The 20,919-nt window shown below is 27.2% G+C and overlaps 2 protein-coding genes across 2 annotated transcripts; one reads left to right on the forward strand and one right to left on the reverse strand.

The window, feature by feature from the left end:
* Positions 1 to 1,682: 1,682 nt before the first annotated feature.
* Positions 1,683 to 5,932, forward strand: LOC101492499 (phosphatidylinositol:ceramide inositolphosphotransferase 2). Its single transcript, XM_004492330.4, has 12 exons — positions 1,683 to 2,332; positions 2,440 to 2,529; positions 3,228 to 3,314; positions 3,402 to 3,470; positions 3,570 to 3,650; positions 3,869 to 3,940; positions 4,073 to 4,133; positions 4,221 to 4,323; positions 4,457 to 4,552; positions 4,892 to 4,938; positions 5,043 to 5,167; positions 5,585 to 5,932. The coding sequence occupies exons 1-12, from the start codon at positions 2,210 to 2,212 to the stop codon at positions 5,663 to 5,665; spliced, it is 1,035 nt and encodes a 344-aa protein (XP_004492387.1). The 5' UTR covers positions 1,683 to 2,209; the 3' UTR covers positions 5,666 to 5,932.
* Positions 5,933 to 15,848: 9,916 nt separating this feature from the next.
* On the reverse strand, positions 15,849 to 20,029 carry LOC101493065 (uncharacterized). Its single transcript, XM_004492332.4, has 2 exons — positions 19,053 to 20,029; positions 15,849 to 16,427 (listed from the first exon to the last, which is right to left on the reverse strand). The coding sequence occupies exons 1-2, from the start codon at positions 19,517 to 19,519 to the stop codon at positions 16,190 to 16,192; spliced, it is 705 nt and encodes a 234-aa protein (XP_004492389.1). The 5' UTR covers positions 19,520 to 20,029; the 3' UTR covers positions 15,849 to 16,189.
* Between the last annotated feature and the right edge of the window lie 890 nt (positions 20,030 to 20,919).

The following is a 20,919-nucleotide window of genomic DNA, read 5'->3' on the forward strand; positions in this document are numbered from 1 at the left end:
AAATGGAAAGGTTATTTTTTGTTTTGTTTTTCCTTTTCTGTGTTGATGTTAAAGTAGTTAAAGTAGTTTTCACATTTGGTTGTGAGAACGTTACTTGAACGTTACAAAAAGTTTGTTTTCTCTTATGTTGAGTTGGCAAATTTAGAGATTTATTGCTTTCTAGATCAGAAACAAGAATTTTAACAATTTTTTAAGTTCGTCTCCAATAAAATAATCTACTTTGGAATAAATTGATCTTCGCCTCATATATATATATATATATATATATTTAGTTTAATTATTTATAAAACTTAAATCATATATAATGTCAAATTAAACTTTTATTTATACATATAAAAATATTTGAAGCAAATTGTTTAAAAAAAATATTTAGTTGCTCTTTTATTCTCTTTATTTTTATCAGAAATTAGTCTCTATATTTTAAAATATGACATATTTAGTTCTTCATTCTTATTTTTATCTAAAAATGACAACGTAACATCTAGAAATTAGTCTCATATATATATTTAGTTTAATTATTTATAAAACTTAAATCATATATAATGTCAAATTAAACTTTTATTTATACATATAAAAATATTTGAAGCAAATTGTTTAAAAAAAATATTTAGTTGCTCTTTTATTCTCTTTATTTTTATCAGAAATTAGTCTCTATATTTTAAAATATGACATATTTAGTTCTTCATTCTTATTTTTATCTAAAAATGACAACGTAACATACTTTAAATAACACGACATATGATACAATGATGTAGAATAATTAATATTTATGAAATCGAACAAAACACTTTGCAAACTTAACTTTCAACTTCATAAAATTTTTATTGTTTATATTTTGATTAATGAAATATGAATAATTAATGTATCCATGTAATTCTATATCATGAGATTGTATGCCACAATATTTTAAATATGTCAGATTATCACTTTTTTAGTTAAAAAATTCGAGAAATAAACTAAAACTATTGACTTTTAAAATAAGTAGATCAATTCCATAAAATAATAAAAATAAAAGGACCAAAATTACAATTAAATCTAAAAAAAAATTTTGAAGCACATTTTAAAATTGAATAATCCTAGCAATACTCTTTAAAACTCTATTTTTAACACTTACATTTTTATTATGTGAAATATGTGTATATCTCACCACTTTACATGAAACTCTCATTCATTTCTTTAGAAAAAAAAAGTTTTCATCTAAAATAAGAAATTGATAAATTAAATAAATTAATTATTAATTTTATCTATTTTAGAGAAAACAAATATTGTTCTCCTCTTCAATATGCACTCGAAACAAGTCTTATATGAACACAAATCCAAATAACAAATATTTAAATACACATTTATAAAAATAATTAATAAAAAAATAATTTACTCATATTACTTAATTATTTTTATAAATATTTGTGTACGAATATTGTACTCAAACAAATATTTCTCTGTCAACTGGTCTAAAATTCTTTTTGGTTAAAAAAAAAAAAACTAGTAGCGCTGGCATATTTGAAATATTAATTTAGTTTGTCATCTCTCACCACCTTCCCATCTTTTTCGTTTTTCCCATTCAAAATCAAATCGTGATGGCGAAAATTCAAACACCAAACTCATATTTTCTTTTTAACACAAATAAAAAAACTAAAAAAAAAAAAGAATATAAAAAAAGCAAGTTGGTATTTGTATATATAGTGTGTTTATTTATTCTCCTCCTCTTCTCAACTGTCTCCTCCGTGTTCAACTCGCGTGCATTGCAGTCAGAGAGAGAGACCCAAGCGAGAAAGGGAAGAGAATCCAGAGAGAGAAAAAAGAAAGCACCCAGAGAAGACCAGGAAGAGAGAGAAATCCCCTTTTCACCATTTCAATTTTCACACAAAATTCCCTTTTTTATTTTTGGGCATTTTCTTATTATCATCATCATCATCGTTATCTAGATTCTCTCGATCTTAATCATTTCTGGGTCTCACTTTTTCTCCTCAGATCCCCTCTTCTGTTCTTCACAAAAACTTTGAATCGTTTTTTTTTTTTGAATTAAGGGTTGTGTTGTTTTATCAATTTTCCTTTGTGGGTGTGTGTTTTTCGAAGGAAAGATTCATTTTTTATAGTGGGAAAGTGAAAAAGGAATTGATTCTTATCTGGGTTTTGATGCGATTGTTGTTTGGTGTTCTTTATGATGGCAATGATGTCGACCTTATTAAGAGTGTTTTTTTGAAGTGATATGGAAAGTAGTCGTTACTCTGTTACAACAACAGCATCATCAACAACATCTTCTTCATCAACAATAACAACCTACAATAACAAGAAAAACATGTCGCTTTACATTGGTCGTGAGGCTTCCAAGGTTGTTTTTTTATTAATAATTTCGACATTTTTAATGTTTACTATATACCATTTTTTCATTTTGGTATGGTTTGTTTTTATAGAATGTATAAATGTTTGTATTTGTAGCTATGGAAGAGAGTTTGTGCAGAGACAACCACAGAAATTAACCTCCTTGTGGAGAATTGGAAGTACCTTCTCGCTGGTTTAGTTTTTCAGGTTTCATTTTTTGACCCTTTTCATTTTTTGATTAAATTTTTATGAATTGTTTCACTGTTTTTTGTTATTATGGTTACCCTTTTGTGAGAAAAATGGAAAGGTTATTTTTTGTTTTGTTTTTCCTTTTCTGTGTTGATGTTAAAGTAGTTAAAGTAGTTTTCACATTTGGTTGTGAGAACGTTACTTGAACGTTACAAAAAGTTTGTTTTCTCTTATGTTGAGTTGGCAAATTTAGAGATTTATTGCTTTCTAGATCAGAAACAAGAATTTTAACAATTTTTTAATACTAATCTTCTATGCGTTATTCTGCAACTGTGTGATGATTTTGCATTTTACATGCATGCTCAAAATTGGAACATTTATTGTGTTCTTTAATGAAATGATGATTGCTGATATCATAAGTATAAGTAACAGACTTCACATATTTATTACAGCTTAATTACATATTTACCAACTCCATGTAGAGCTGAATCTATTTGTTTTCCACACTCATCAAATGTTTCAATTTTGTTATTGAAAAATTTAAATTATTATTCTGTTTCAGAAAAGGAAAAGAAATTAGATTGACAATTTTTTTTAAATATTAATGCATGAAGGGGTATTTTATGATACTTTATGTTACTGTGTAATTTGACACACTTTTTGTTTTATATGTATCAATGATGTCTAAATCAAAAGTTGAACTGTTTTCTATACAGTACATTCATGGTTTGGCTGCAAGAGGAGTTCATTATTTACATAGGCCTGGCCCTACATTGCAGGATCTTGGATTCTTCCTTCTTCCGGTTTGTTATTGTAATCCCTTTCTCTCTTGAAAAAAAATGTCTTTCATAGGATTGTCTTTTGATTTTTGATGTTGGTGGTTTTTACAGGAGCTTGGTCAAGAAAGAGCTTACATTAGTGAATCTTTGTTTACAGTTATCTTTTTATCTTTTGTCCTTGTAAGAACTCTCTCTTTGCCTCTATGAAGTTCTTCTCTCAATTAGTGTCATTATGAAGTTTTAATAATTAATGATATAATTTAAAATGTGCATTTGCAGTGGACATTCCATCCTTTCATATTCAAGAGCAAAAAGATCTACACGGTTCTAATATGGTGCAGGGTTCTAGCTTTCTTATGTGTAAGTGCTATAACACTAAAGCTCGGGAGTGATTAGCCTTAAAAATTGAAATAGAGTTTGTTGTTAACAAGGGTAATGTTGATTATTAAAGTGTTGTCATGATTTGGTGGCTTAATTATTAATAATTAAGCAAGAAAGATAAGTTAATAAATAAGCTGATATAAATGAAAGGGGAAGTAGAACTGTTATTAAGCTGGTTCCTCTGTTGTTAACTGCAGGCTTCTCAGTTTCTTCGCATAGTGACATTTTATTCGACGCAGCTTCCTGGTCCAAACTACCATTGCCGTGAGGTATAATTTTCTTTTTGTTTGTCATTTGTAGTTTAAATTTTGATTTACTTCAAGTGATAAATTACACGCTTGCATATACTTTTCTCTTTTAAAATAATTTTTTTTTAACTTACCACTACTTGTATTATGCAGGGATCTCCACTTGCAACACTGCCTCATCCGAAAAGTGTCGCTGAAGTCCTATTGATTAATTGTTAGTAATTTTTTTTTTCCCTGGGAGTTGTCTTGCTTAAATACCTTTGTTGTTGTTTCGGTGCTCATTTGGTTTTTCAAAATGCAGTTCCTCACGGCGTGATATATGGATGCGGGGATTTGATATTTTCATCACACATGATCTTTACTCTAGTCTTCGTTAACACATATCAGAGATATGGCACACGAAGGTAAATTGGCTCATAAGTTTCTTTCATACGGGTTTTGCATCATTTGTTATTTTGTAAATCGTCATCACTGTTATTTTTATGCCACATTTAGATTTCAATGATGACTTATGGTGTTAATTTTGAATCGGCGCAGGTGCATAAAGCAGCTAGGATGGACTCTTATAGTGATTCAGAGTCTTCTGATAGTAGCATCGCGCAAACATTATACAGTTGATGTAGTTGTCGCTTGGTAAGGAGCATTTTAATTGGAGTGAATCACCAATTTAGTTCTTCAGACAATTTGGTTTTGAAAACCAACAAAATTTTAAATTGATCGATGAATTTGAAAATCATTGATCATAGTCTCTCCAAGACAATTTCACGGACTTTACTGGCCGACACAAATAGACTAATATGATCAAGGATTTTCAATTTGACAGTCATTTTAGAATTTCAGTAATTTCACGAACCAAATTGCCTGAAGCCTAGAATTTTAAGGACTAAATTGTTGATTTGAAAAAATTGTGGTCCATGTCCATGTCCATGTCCTTTTTCTTTCTATTGTAACACGACATTCTGATTCTGGCAGGTATACTGTTAATTTGGTGGTATTTTTTGTTGAGAAGAAATTACAAGGTTAGTACATTAGAGACAATAAGGACATAATTATTATATATTATTATGGTTCTGTCATTTTCTGTTTGATATTGTGTGCTAACTTTGTAATTCTACAACAACAGAATTGCCAGACAGGACAGCTGCAACATTGCTGCTACCATTGAGCACCAAAGACAACAAAGATGGCAGAAACAAAGAAGAAAACCATAAGCTGTTAAATGGCAATTCTGTTGACCCTTCAGATTGGGTATAATTATAAATCTACTTGTCTTTTTTTTTACTAAATCAGCATTTTGTTCTTAGTGCATGTTTGGTTTCATGGTAGGATTTGCAAAATCACACTGAACCACCGTGATTTTGTTGAAGCTACGAAGTGTAGTTTTTGCTAAATCACAATGACTGACTGTAATTTTGTTACTCCCACCGTGAAATCTAATATAGGCGTAGTCTTTCAAATGTATGAAATAACAAATTAGTCCCTTAAAACAAGTCGATAAATTTAGTCTTTGATGTTCAATTTAAGGGGCTAAAGTGACATTTCACATATTTGAGGGATTAAATTGACCGACCTTTACAATATGTTTGTCTTTTTCTTTCCTCTTTTCTTATGTCATGTCATTGTCTTGTGATATGGACTTAACATTGTTATTGGCACTTTGTTCAGAGGCAGAGAACTCAATCAAATGGCAAGATTCTGGAAGATGGCCATGCACATCATGCTGACTCTACTAAGAATGGTGCATAGATTTATGAGCTTTTTGTATCTCTGCACAAATTGGATTTTGGATCTGCTGCAATGCAACATTGTCATTCATTGGGAAGCTGCAACCTTCAATTAGTTGAATTTTTGTAACATGGAAATATTAGTAGCCTGATTGATTTGTATTATTATTAAGCACATTGTAACTAGGTTGTGCTTCTTTTAACATATTGCAGCTTTGGTCCATTGTTTAATTGTTTGGTGCTGTAGAAATTTTTTCAATTCATATTGCATCACAAGTTCAAATGTGTATAGTATTATTTTTGGTATTTTTATCTTCATGTTCCATGGTGAGGAAAATCCTCAGTAAAATAAATTTAAATTAATTATTTTTTATGGTAAAATAAAATTACTTTCGAAATGATTTTTTTGAAGGGCAGGTAAAATAGTACTTGTTTCTCTTGAGATTAACATTAGTCACATTGAATTTCTCAAAAAGAAAAAAAAACATTAGTCACATTGAATTTAGTTTTAGTGATTGGAAAATTCTTGCTGAACAATATTCATTTGGATGAGTGAATACCTATTTAAGAGTGGATAAGTCAATAACTTGAGTTGAAAGGCTATGTATTATCAACTAAAATCATTAATTAATTCAATTACATTTCACTATATTATGAAATTTGGATTTGATATTCTAAAGTAAGAAATTTCTAAAGTGAAGAAATCAATAATTGATAATATAACTATTTTTTTTGACTCAATAATATAACTATTAATGGCTGGTTATTTATGTATAAATAATACAAACTATTGATTTGATTATTAATAGTTGATATTAATTTTTTTTTTTAAAGTAAATTGTTTACTTTAGAAGAGTGAAATCTATTAGATATTATCGTAATATATATATAAAAAAAGAAATTATGGTACTAATTTATTATAAAAAAAATTGTACAAATTTCATCATGTTCAAGACAATTTGTCCCATATAAGTTTTTGCTAAAATACATTTTAGGTTGTTGAGACAACTATTACTCTTCTATTACTGGTTGTTGAGGATGAAAAGGACATTTCATATTAATGAGAAAATTCTCAAGGTGAAAAGGACCAACTTATTTATCATACCGTGTCTTAATACTCATTGTTGGAGGGCACATTACCTAAAATGATGAGTTTGGTTGTTGTCAAAAGCTAGAGAAGCTAGCATAATTCCTTAAATTGAAATGGTAACAAGTGATGTCAACAAGCACATGTTTACGACACATAATAATAATAGTAAGTTAGTAATAATAATGGTTTATGAATGGTCCCAATCCTTGTTACTCATACAATTTAATCTAATCAAATGTTAATGAATTTTACCCAACAACAAATTGTTTTGAAGAAAAATACAAATGAATTCTAATTGAAATAATATATAGTAAAACTTTACTCTTTTTATTTTATAACAGTAAAAAGCATCTCACAATGAACATTACTTTAACAAAAATAATTTATTTCAAAATAAATATTACTATCAAATTTTGAAAGGAACTAATAATTCGTTTTTAGTTGGACTCTTTAATTATTATCATGTATTAAAATATTAATTTTATTTTACATTTACAATAGTAAAAAAGAAACCAATAATTATGAAAAATAATTTAATAAAATAATTTTTTTTATTATAATAATTTTGTAGTATACGGAAAATAAACGAAAATGACACTAATCGCATGCGGATGAATTACATTACAAGTTGAAAATCCTATCGTTATCACATGGGCCATAGACTTGTTATGGCCTATATATTTGCTTAAATTAAACACCTGGTCTAATTATATAGGGTGTGTTATATTAACCATGAATTCGTGTTTTATGTTTTTGGTAAAACTTGTGACCATTACAATTATAGGCCTCATAACTACAGTTATTTTCCCCCCTAAGCGTGCGGTATTTGTGGTATGATTAAAGCTAATTGTAAGGGAGCATCCAATGGTGTCGCTATTATTGGTTCATATATGTACCATTGCTAGGAAAAATAGATCCCACCCATTTTTGGGTATACTCAAATCAATTGAATTTGAATCTTCCATATGTACTTACTCAACAATGTCACGTTATATGTATTCTCAACATACAATTTAAAACATTGGCAGCTGTATTAGTCGTGAAATATGGACTGTGCAAGCTGGGCCATGAACTATAGTGCTCATGAGTCCAAAGTAAATCCGATAAGGTTTTCAAATGATTCCAATCTTAATTTGAAATCGACCTAAAAGTATAATTGGAAATCCACCTAATTATATCCATGTCTGAGCTGTTTATTGTATGAGTATGCATAATATATATATTCTCAACTAGTAATTGGAATAACAAACTTTGTGTCATCATCTTCTTTTGTGGATACCAATTGTAATTACATATCTCTATCCAAAAAAAAGTTGCCTTTATGTTTAAAGTAATAGTTACAGTTGGGATGTGTAACATGTGATTTACGATGGATCGTTGTTTCAAAATTGCTCAAAATTTCGGCAATGATCGATATTGCCATTTTTACCAAAAAGTTCAAAGTCGTTCGCATTCTTATATTAATTAAGATAATTATCTAATCGATTTTAAATAAATATGAGTTGATTAGTTGTGTTTTGAGACATTCATAATTTTTTTTTGTTCCAACCGAGATCCACAAAATTACTCTTTCATCTGTGACGACAAATAATACTATGAACTTCTGTTTATGGATAATAGCATGATTGTTGTTAAGATTTAGACGGTTTTTAAATAAATCAACTTCTATCTAATGACTTCTTAGTAGTTCGAAATTCCTTCACACACTCAAAACATCAGTATTTCGATCAAAGATCAAATAATTCATATTTAAATTTATAATTTTGAATTATAAAATAAAAATTAAAAATTATATTTTTTTTCCGTATTATATGACCTTAATTAAATAAATACTGAAGTTACACAAATGTGAGATTCCAAATTTGATACCGTTCCCAATAATGCAAGAATCTTGTATGCAGTGTTGGAGATGGCATTAGAAAAAGGTAGAGGTTGTAGCGGATTTTAAGCTGGAAAAGTTAGTCAATTCAGAAAAGAGAACTATGTACTCATCATATTGTGACATAAACGTGTACACACAAACACATTTACAGAGAGAAAGTGTGCAATTACATATAAGACATGATATATGAGTGAGAGTGATCATATACAAAATCATTACTGTGACATAACGGGGGTGTGAATAATAACACCTACTCTTACAATTACTTATGACTTTGAGATCAATTTCATTTTGAGCTTTTGTTTCCAAAAAAAATTGATGAATATATTCAAGTATATGATTGTGGTCATGCGCCACTCTAAAATCTATTACCGTTAGAAACAAAATTGATGAATATATTCAAGTATATGATTGTGGTCATGCGCCACTCTAAAATCTATTACCGTTATTGTTACTTTTGGGGAAACTATTATTTTTGTTGGAAAACTATAAAATTCTAAAACGTGTATATCAAGAGGAGGAAAGTTGGTTTTTGTACCCCACAATTAATCTTATACCCTTCAAATTGTTAAAAACTCAAAATTGTCCTTATAAATTTCATTGAATGGTAAAAAAATCACTTTAAAATCTCACCCCCTCAACCAAATTTCCGGCACATAAAATTCTTTCATTAAATTCCGGTACACAAATATTCACTATTGAAAATCTCGTATTTCAAATATCCGATACAATTTTACCGGAAATTTAACCACCAAAATTTCGGTAAAGTATTTATAATACCGGAAATTTGTGCCATGAAGTATTCGGTAGTTACATATACATTACTGGAAATTAGAAAATTCCAGTAGTTATATTTTCGTTACCGAAAATTTTAAATTTTTGAAATATCTGGTAGTTACATTTATCTTACTGGAAATTTCAATTTTTTGAAATATCCGGTAGTTATTTTATTTAATCGGAAAAATAAAAAATCTGGTATGTAATTTTTTTATTTTAAAATAGTGATGAAAAAATACAACGATTTTTTTTATAATAATAGAGTAAATTATATTAATAAAATAAAATAAAATAAATTAAATCGAACAAACAAAATATATTAAATTAAAGAAAAAAAAACCACAAATTGAAGAAAAAAAATACATTAAATTCAAATTTTATTATTATTATTATTTTTAATAATTTTTATTTATTAGACCGAAAAGAAAAAAAAAAGAGGAAGTTATTATAATATAACAAGTCGTTTGTTTTGGCAGATCTATTTAATCGCATTTTTTTTTCAATTTAATGTATTTTATTTTATTTTGATAATATAATTTTTTATTTATTTTTCTCCAATTTAATGTATTTTGATTTTTTAATTATTTTTAATTAATTTAAAAAATCAAAATACTATTAATAAAATAAAATATATTAAAAAAATACGGTCGACTAAATGTGCCAAAATAATTAACGTGTCTCTAATATTTTGTCGATAAAATAACAACATATTTTCTTAATAACTCACTGATATTTTTATTGCGAATATTTTATAAAATAACAACTTATTTTCTTAACAATTTCCTCCTATTTTTATTCCGATCTAATAAATAAAAATAAAAATAAATAATAATAATAATAAATATTTTTAATGTAATTAAAAAATAATAGTAAAAATATTTAAAAAAATATAAAATTTTAATAATATAATTTACTTTACTTTATTATTATTATTATTATTAATATAATTTTATTTTATTATTTAATTTATTAATAATATTTTGTTTTTAAAATATTATAATTATTTTTGTTTTATTAAATAAACAATTTTGTAATTGTAAAAAATGAGAAGGAAAAAAATTTATAAGCCTAATACATGGTCGCAGGAAATTTCATTGAGGAATGAAATTTCCTGTGAATATCCCAGAAATTTCAAATTTCTGACAGTTATAATTCAATACCGAAAATTTCAAATTTCTGGATGGTACTCCCGGAAATTTTAAAAATGAAATTTCCGGTATTGATTTATAACTACCGGATATTTCATCCTGAAACTTACGGTAAAAAAAAATTCAACAACACTCACTTTTTTTGGAAAACAGAACTTGTGGAGGTAAGAGATAACTTTTTAATTTTTATAGTTTTACTGAGGGTATTTTGGATATTTCAAACATAAATTTTTTAAATGAAGAAGTATAAGATTAATTGAGGGGTACAAAAGATAACTTTTCTAAAGGGATGAAATGGTTTTAACAGTTTGAGCCACTAATAGATTTTGGGTGTTTTTCTCTCACTCTAAATATTTTTAAATATTATATAAAAATATATATCTAGATTAGAATCATCAAACTCGAGAATTTAAGTAAACTCGTTTTATTTAAATGAAATTGCCTAGTAAATTTGAATTGTAAACTTGTATGAATTTATTTCATATTAAAATATAATTAAAAATAATATATACATAACATATATATTTAAATATTACATAAATACATAAAATTTAACTTAATTATAGAGAAAATATATTAAATTACCATGATAAATAAAAGTGTCATATTTATAAACTTGTGTTAAATTAGACTTTTTAGAAATTATACAAGGGCTTCATCTACGTCGTTTTAAAATATATTGCTAATATTAATTTAATTAGCAAATATAAAATATAAAAGAAACCGTAAAATAAAATAAAAAATCCCCAATACTTATTAATAGTAGAATAAAACTGTTTTTAGAAGAGAAAAATGAATGTTAACAAAATAGGATAACAGCATAGTATTCTTGTTTAGACTTTTAAACTTTTAGTCACATATTATAAGGTTGTACAAAATGGAGGAAAAAAAAATTTCTATAAAAAACACATGGTGCCTGCATAACTTGGATTAAAGTGATATTTATGGTATGCATTTAATGTGCCATTTTCTTTCTTTATTGTATCCAATAAATTGATTTTTATTTTTATTAGTTAAATGATTTAATTTCACTGTTTTTTTTTTTATAAAAAAATTAGTTCAAATATTTGACTAGACAGTAGATACTAATTTGCAAGTTTAATTGTGTTTACGAGTTAATTCATGATTTTAATTGAGTTAATTCAATTAAATCTTTAAATTTATAAGATTTTGAGTTTATTATTGAGTTGACTCTATTGAGTTAACTCAAAAGTGCTATTTAAATTCATAAAGTCTTAAGTGCTAACTTGTGATTTTGACAATGTTGATTTGGATTGAACAATCTAAATATATAAAATACACATCATGATTAGTTAAATCGAATAAAATTTGAGATTTTGACAAAAACTAAGAGATAAAAAAAGAAACTTTTTTAGATTTATATAGAAAATATAACCCAGTATTGGAGTCCAATAACATAGCATTGTTGCACTGATCCAACTATAAGAAAGAAAGAAAGAAATCTAAGGCTACAATGTTATGCAAGTCACAAATGAGGTAGCAAAAAGGGCAACAGGAATGGACTCCCTCCAATGGAGTTTGCATTGGTTTTTCCTTCGATTGAAATCTCAGCCTTTAAACTATATCTCTTTCCTCTTTGAAAATTTTGAACACTACTCTCTATTTTTTTTTATTTTTTTTTGTGGTTGAGATTCCACCATACAAACATGAGGGAAAAAAACTGCAGATAATTATTTTCCAAAGCCAACATAGTATGGCTTGTGGATAGGGGTATTTAAAAAAACTAAAAACTGAACCAAACTGCTAAACTGAACCGAATCGTACTGGTTTTGAACTGAACTGATTTATAAAAATTGAAAACCGAACTGTTTTCGAACTGATTTTCTAAAACAAGAACTGAACCGAACCGGTTTTCAATTTAAAAAACCGAATCGAACTGGTTTTTAATTTAAAAAAACTGAACCGAACTGATTTTTATTTCAAAAAACTTGAACCAAATTTGTTTTTTTATAAGTAATTAGGGGCAATAATGTAAAATTTGGCCTATATGAACAACAAAACTAAGTTAAACCAGTTCGGTTTGGTTCAAAATAAAAAACCGGTTCACCATTTTTTAAAACCGGTTCGGTTCGGTTTTTTAAACTGGAAATTTGTTCGATTTATTTTTTCGAACTGAAAATCAGTTCGGTTCAATTTTCAAACGGTTCTAGTTCAGAACTGAACTTTGCCCACCCCTACTTGTGGGAAATCGATTAAATGCATCTTTGATTTTATAGAAGATAGGTAGAATTTGAGACTGAACTTATCGGATTAGAGTATCTTCGTACTCCCTTTAATAGAAGATATGGTCAAAGTTTTAAAAAAATTTTATTTATTTAAAAATGTCAGACTACATGCTACGTAATAATCATTTTAGGCCGATCTATTTAAATAAATATAAATAATATTTTTTTACTACTATAATTATTATATTAAATTTTGATCTTTTTATTATATATTCAACTTTTAGTAATTTATGCATATTAATCTCATTTAGTTTTTGATATATTTAAATGTATTATTATAAAATATAATTTAAGTATAATGTATATAAAGTCATATTCTTCAAAATGTAATGTTAAATATCAAAATAGAACTTAATTTTATTGACATATTAACTCATTTATCTATTTAAAGATATGTTTGATTACTTATTCAAAAATGTTAAAATGAAATAAACTTTTAAGTAAGCTAACATACCATATCAAACTTTTATCAAAGTCAGATTCATGCCTAATAAGTAAGTCTATGACATACCACATACCATACGTAGGCCTTGAAGTTTTTGACAGACCAGACTCCGACTTAACAAAGGCTAAGTCGATCCAGCCTATTTTCACCCCTAACCATTGGTGGCCAAAGCCATAATATTTGACTTCATTATCCTCTCAGTCTTTTCTCATCTCTTTTTTATGTGATGCTACAAGATTTAAAAAAATTAATTAAAGAGTAGTTTCGTTGTTTTTTTTTATTCCCTTGGAAGGAAATTATACTTTATATCCTACATTTATATTCCTATCGCATATTTTATATATATTATCTATTTTATTTTTTCTATTTTCTTTAATAAAAAATTTACACTCTATTAAATATAATTTGAATTTCGGAAAACATGAATTTTTTTTTTGGAATATTTGTATTTCAGAAAATTTGAACTTTCTATATTGACAAACTTTTTTAAAAAAGTTTTTCGGTACACAAACGTATTTTAAAAAATGAAATTTTGTGTTTCAAAAATCTTTTTTTAAATATTCTGGTACACAAATGTCTTTTAGAAAATTTAAACTGTGTACCAAAAAACTTTTAAAAAAAATTTCGGTATATTTTAGAAAATTTAAACTGTGTATTGAAAAAAAAATTCCGGTACACAAATGTATTTTAGAAAATTGAATTTTGTGTATCAAAAATTCTTTTAAAAAAATTCCATAACACATTAGAAAATTTGAATTTTGTGAATCAAAAATTTTTTTTTAAAGAATTTAGGAACACATTTATGTAGCAGAAATTTTTTAAATTTTTTTTAAGAATACAAATGTGTTCTGAATTTTTTTTTCTAGAATAAAAATATTTCCTAAAAATTCAAACTGCATTTTAAAAAATAAAAACACTTTTTTAAAAAAGTTTTCTAAATATATTTATGTTTTAGAAATTCTTTTAATTTTTTTTGAAACACAAACATATATTAAAAACATAAAATTTGACTTTAGAGGATAGAATCATGATTTTTGAGGTATGAAGTAAAATATTTCTAATAGAAAAACAATGCACTCGGCCCATCATCAAGGCCCATCTTGTAGCAGGGAGAGGTCATGTTAAATAATTCTTTATTAAAGCCAAATTTATTGTCATCCTTAAGTTTGACCCTTCCTAGGTTCCTATGATGTGTTTGAAAATCATGTTAAATATACACAAGGTTTTTTTGAATTCCATACTTGGTGGCTAAGTTTGCTTAGTTGATTTTGAATGCATTTTGTAAAATTAATTTTGGTTCAAATTCAAAGAGAAATGAATTAAAGAATTTTATTTTGGATATATTCATGTTAAAATAAATTAAACAATAAATTTGATATGAAAAACCAATTCTAAAAAACAAAATTTTCAAATTTTAATTTGAAATTAAATCCACTTTTAAAAACAAAATCAATTCATGTTTTTTGTCTATAAGACAAAATTAATTTTTATTTTTATTTTAGAAGAGATGATAAATACTATTATAATTAATTCACATAATGTGAAGTCTTGAGTTCGAATTCAAAACTTAACGTCAATTCTATTCTTGAAGAAATAAATATATCAAAATTAATTATATATTTTTCGATTCATTTTATCTTTATCAAAATTGAACATGTATTTGAAACTTGTTGGAGTGAAGAAATGTGTCTCGTTTTCTATTTCATATAACAAATATGTAACCCAAGAAAAGCAAGAGAAAAAACAAAGTCATATAATAACAATAATAATAACAATAATAATAAGAACAATAATAATAACAACAATAATAACAACAATAATAATAATAATAATAATAATAATAATAATAATAATAATAATAATAATTTGTACAAGATAAAAGCTGCATTCATGTTGGAACAAACAAAGAGTGTCAAACAATAATTTGCTTGTGTATAATTTGTCACAAGAGTTAACAACTAGTTGGTCTAGATTGTGGACAAGCAAGAAGCCCAATCTAATACTGCTCATTCTATAGTTTAATGGCCCACATTAAATTTTTACCCATAAAAAAAGTGGTCCACATTAAACAACTGGAATTTTATCATGTATCTCAACAATTAGATCTTTACCCCTAAATTTTTAGCAAACTAATCATTTTACCCTTTTTCTAAAAATACTACTGGCAAATTTAATTTAAATTTTAGAAACATAAATATATTATAAAAAATTTAAAGTTAAAATTTTTCAAAATAATTCATGTCATGAAAAACTCACTTTGGGTGGTGTAAATAATTTGTGATGCACAACCTTGACCTTGCATCATCCTATGATATGAGCAGTTTCTGAATATTAATTGATTAGGATATTTATTGGATTAATGATATGACCTCATACTATTGCTAATTTTAGAATTGAGAAAGAAGGGAACTAAAACATATATTTAAAAAACCAATTGTTTATTTATATCTATCTATGTCGATAGCTTTGAATTTAATCCATTAATTAACATAGTTATATGACCCCATCCCATTGATGCAGACAAGTTAACCACCAAAACAAATTACAACAACCTCAAAACAGTCTTCACTAGTATCACTTTCAAAATAAACTAGTAGAAAAAAACACACCATGCACCTAAAAGCATAAAGTCACAATATAATATGATATATAATAATAAAATAATATAATATACATTTGAGTACTTGTCCAGAAATTACATTGATTCTGAAAGACAATTTTTGTGAAGCTAAATAATCTAGGACAAATGCACAACATTAAATGAAGAAGGATTGAATAATAATGCCTATATAAACTCAATAAGGCCTCAAATTGTAGAAGGATTCATTCCTTAAAAAAACAATCTCATTGGACTTTGAATTGGAATTTCTTTCTTTGTTTCTCTCTTTTCTTTTCCTCTCTCAGCTTATTTGTTTGCTCCCTAATAAGCTTCAAATGTTCATTAAATTATGAATGAAACTACGATGACGGCACATTAAAGTGGAAAAGCCACGATATTACAAATGCGAAAACCATACAAGCAAGAAGAAAATTCAAGAAGCGATGGCCGTGCCAAAATCTTTGAGTTTCTGATGAAGGAGCAGCTGTTGAGAGTGTGGATGATGCAATAGCATTGTTATTGTCAATCACATTCTCCGCTGATTCCTCGTTTGCACTGTAAACATTCCGCGCAACGGAATGACAAATTTCACAGGTCCTATAAAAAATTTAAACACAAATGATTAGAAAATTACAAAATTTCAAAACTGAAGAGAGTAGACAAACATGATAACTTCCAAAAATACTATGCCTGCAACAGTGTAATCAAATGTTTTTTAATGTTTTAGAGGGAGGTTCAGATTCACATCACTTCAAGTGGATAATGAGCTCCAGTTAAGCTCAAAGATTGGGAGTACATGAGTTAAAACTCTGACCAGAACAATCATTGATCAGGCTTTACTTACCTCTTAATCGAACTCTGAATTACAAAGACCATTTTCCCTATGAAATGGAGGATAAGACAAAAAATACCTCACATTACCTCATCTCTCCAACTCCTATGGTCATTCCCCAAAAGAAAATTAAGGACTAAATGCATTGCCAGATAATACCTTTCAGTCCTTAAATATAAGATCCTCTTGGCAAATTTCATTGTCCCTATTTATAAGATCCTCTTTGAATTTTCAACTGCATTATTTATTTCTATACAAACATACCCCTAATTAATTTAAATATTTTTCTGCATTCAACAATAAATACAATAATATTAACGTTTAAGTAATACTCTTTCTTGAAGGGAAAACATGTAAAAACAATATTTATTGTTAAAAAATTTAATACAACTAACAACTTTCTTAATTCCCTAGATTTTGTCCATAGGGTCCTTCCTATATTTAGGAACGAAGTAGTATGTCTGAACTATATAAATAAATTGGAAAACCAAAGGTCATATTGATGGCTAACAAATCCAAAAGTCAAGTCATCATATAACATTACACTAGGAGTCTTTTGACTTGCAATAAATGAATTAATTCTAATTCAATAATTTCAATCTCAACCATCCTTTAGCATTAGCATACAAGTTTATACTAAGTTGTCATGACTGAGATGTTTAACAAATCAGAATAACTCATTTGAAACAAATCAGTAAGGTTTAACCATCCATTAGCCTGATTTGAAACTCTGTATACAAGTATATAGCTGCCTTTAACAAATCCACAACTATGTTTGGCAAACCATTTAGTACATGCTCGAAATCACAGTGTGTTTGACGAAATCACTCTGGCACTATGATTTTGTTGAAGTTGTTCAAGCTGCAAAGTGTAGCTTTTGCAAAAATCACAGAGACACACTGTAATTCTGCCAAACTCACCGTCAATCCAACAGGCACTAAGTGGTTTCAACTTTCAATGCTCCAAAACAAAGGAAAAGAAGATGTCATATGAATTATTTGCCACCACCAATGAAGGCACCAATCACAACATACATTAAAAAAAGATTCCAGAATTGAAAATATTCAAATTCTATTCCATTACAATTTCAATTTAGCAATGAAATAATGCACTTGGATGGATTTGTGTCCAAATTCTACCACAAAAACAGATCCTTCCTCAATAAATGGCCCCAAAAAAATGCTTTTGAATTGACAACAAAACATGTAAGGTTTACCAGTCAATCAATAATAAACTATGCCCTTTTCATGAAATTAACTAAAGCATAGAAAACTAGTTTTTATTCTGACTTTAGGGATTGTAATTAAAAATTAAGGATAAGCACTGTGCCACTGTATAAAGGTCATAGATGTTATATATTATCTATCTGCAAGGGACACTACAGAACCTGTACATAAAGTATAGATAAATTTTACCTCAAAGAACAGCAACAAGAATCTAGACAATTGTACTGTCAATTCAGTAACTTGTAGTACTCACAAATCACAACAATTATGCAAATATAAAAGTTTTCATCATGCATGTTAAATGAAGTACTAATGAACAAGTTATCTGGGACCAGTGATTTATTTATTATGGATTAAAATATTCTATGTGGCACATCAACAAGCAACCACCAAGATATTTTTGCATACATGAATAATAGTCAGAAGGGGTCAAATCTCAACTTTAAAAGAGATTAAATAAAATAAAATAAAATAAAACAATTTGAAGGAAGAGTAATATAGAGATTCCTAAATTTCAGAAAAAGAAACAAAGCAACAAAGAATCCCACTGCACTAAGACATGTCAGCAAGCAAATCAGTGGAACTGACTGATGCTTTATTTTTCCATCACCTTCTTTAAATTATTTAATCTTCTAATGACTTTCCTCTTTCTTGAAGAAATAATTGAGTCTGTTTCCTTGCAATTTTTGTTCTTTAAACATTCTAAAATATGCTTCCAATATACTTTTTCCATCATCTTCTACATCTTTACACTCATCATCAATTAAACAATCCTTATCACAAATGACAAAACTTTAATCAATTCCATACTCTATGATAATTGATTTCCCAAATTTCTCAAATAATCAATTTCTTTTCTTCAAATAATCAATGTATTATTTGTACTTTGTTGATATTATGCCGGGATACATTGATTGTTAGTAATTTATTAGTATTATGCTGAGGATGAGGATCGAACTCTTGAGCTCATTCTCACTTCATTCTACCCCATCTCTCCATTAATCAAATTAATCACAAATTGAGAAATTTAATTTCTCAATGCCATCAATCAACAAAAGGGTGTCTAATTTTTTTTCTAAAAGCTTCAAAACTTGACCAAAAAAAATATAAATTTGACAATTAAAACTAGTAAAAATAATAATAAGGGTTTAATTTGAAACTGACCTATTTCCCTTAATCTTGAACCAAGTTTCAGCACAATTTTTATGAGCAGCAGCTAAATCATCCTTACAAGAACAACCCAATTCAATAGGAGGACCAGATTCATGACTTTCACTCTCCAAACCCATGTGACAAATCCTACAATCTTTCTCCACTTTAGACAAATGCACCTTAATCTCAGGAACCCCAATTCTAATTTCAACCTCAACAGAACAATCAGTGACAGAAGAAACTCTCCCTGAATCATCATCATGAACACCTCCACCAAGCTCAGGATCAGAAACACAAGAAAAACTGTAATCATCATATGAACCACCATTTGTTGAATAGAAACGTGAATAGCTTGAAGTACCATCATCAGCATCAGAGAAACATAAACTACCTTCACCACTCACATCACTTCCAACAACAATACTACTAGGATGATTTCCTTGTTCTAAATCAACATGGGTCATCTCCAAAGTTGACATTTTTACCACCCCACAAGGAAAGAAAAAAAAACACAAAAACAAAAACAAAAACAACAACAACAAATACAAAATCAAAGTTTTGTTTTCTCAGAAATAGAAACAGAACATGAAATGTCTCAAATTTTGTTACTTTGGGTTTTGTGTAATAATAGAAAAGAAAAGCACATATTTATACATAAAAAAATAGTTGAAAAAACAAAGGAATTGAGAAAATGGATTAGGTGACTATTTTCTTCAAACCCATTAAAGCAAAGTTCCAAAAGTTTCAAGTTTTGGAACAGGTTGAGGAAAGTTGAATGATTTGAATACTGTTATTGGGGTTGAAGAATGATGGGGGTAAATGTAAAAAGATGGGGGGTGTGAGGAAGTAAAAGAAAAAGAAAGAAGAGACGGAGACTAGTGTCGTTGTGGAAGAAGGCAGGGACAGTGACAGAGCCAAAAAAACAAACAGAAACGTGCTGTGAGAGCACACAGGAAACTCTACCATGAGATGACATTGCATTGATAAAGGAGTGTAGCATTGAGGAAAAATAAAGGAAAAGAACAAATAATAATAATTTAATAGCTCTCAGATCTTGACACGTATACAAATTCATATATATTTATTTTTTGATAGATATCTATGAATAAAATTTAATTTAATTTTTGTATAAAAGTAAACTAATTTGTGTTTTTGTTACAAAAGAGAAGTAAACTAATTTATTGCAACCGTTAAATTCAATGTTCTTCTTCATTAACAAAATATGTATTTGTATCTCAAAGTAATTATGCACAATTCATATTCAGTTAAATAGTAATCCCACCTTTTTATAGGAGACTAATTGTCACTCAATATTTATATGGCGGTTCATTGTTTTAACAAAAAATATTAACTTTTTTAAATTTATACAAAATTTTATACAAATTAAAATTACTTGATATTTTATTGAAACTCATAAAAATTATTAGTGTTTAATAAATATATATAATATTAATTTTAATATATTTAATAATATATTAAATATTTTAAATTATATAAAATTTTACAAATATTATCTATATAATTAAAAAAAATAGATAAGATTGGTATTCGAAAATACAAATCCATATACACTGTGTATATTACCACTCAAGCAATTATATTTCCTTATGCATTTAATATAATATTTTCATAATCCATAAAAATAATTTTGCTAAAATATAGTTGCATTCATTACTATTGACGGCTTGTTGAAATAATAAAATGCTAGTATCACTATTTCCGTTTCAAATTATAATTGTCTATTATTTTTTTCATATATATTAAATTTTTGTGTATATATTTTCAAAATATCTTTTATATAAATATATTTAATTTAAATATTTATTTTCAAGATAAATTAGTAGTGTTATTTTATTTAAAAGAGAGGATAAATACTACT

This window comes from Cicer arietinum, chromosome 3 (genome assembly GCF_000331145.2).
Source record: "Cicer arietinum cultivar CDC Frontier isolate Library 1 chromosome 3, Cicar.CDCFrontier_v2.0, whole genome shotgun sequence".
Taxonomy (NCBI): Eukaryota; Viridiplantae; Streptophyta; class Magnoliopsida; order Fabales; family Fabaceae; genus Cicer; species Cicer arietinum.

Bases quoted from the DNA above. Each gene is read 5' to 3' on its own strand.
- LOC101492499 (XM_004492330.4), top strand. From the start codon at position 2,210: ATGGAAAGTAGTCGTTACTCTGTTACAACAACAGCATCATCAACAACA. The intron at 2,333-2,439 runs GTTGTTTTTTTA...TTGTATTTGTAG, and splicing joins TTGGTCGTGAGGCTTCCAAG to CTATGGAAGAGAGTTTGTGC. The intron at 4,939-5,042 runs GTTAGTACATTA...CTACAACAACAG, and splicing joins TGTTGAGAAGAAATTACAAG to AATTGCCAGACAGGACAGCT.
- LOC101493065 (XM_004492332.4), bottom strand. From the start codon at position 19,519: ATGTCAACTTTGGAGATGACCCATGTTGATTTAGAACAAGGAAATCAT. The intron at 16,428-19,052 runs GTCAGTTTCAAA...AATTTTTTATAG, and splicing joins TTCAAGATTAAGGGAAATAG to GACCTGTGAAATTTGTCATT.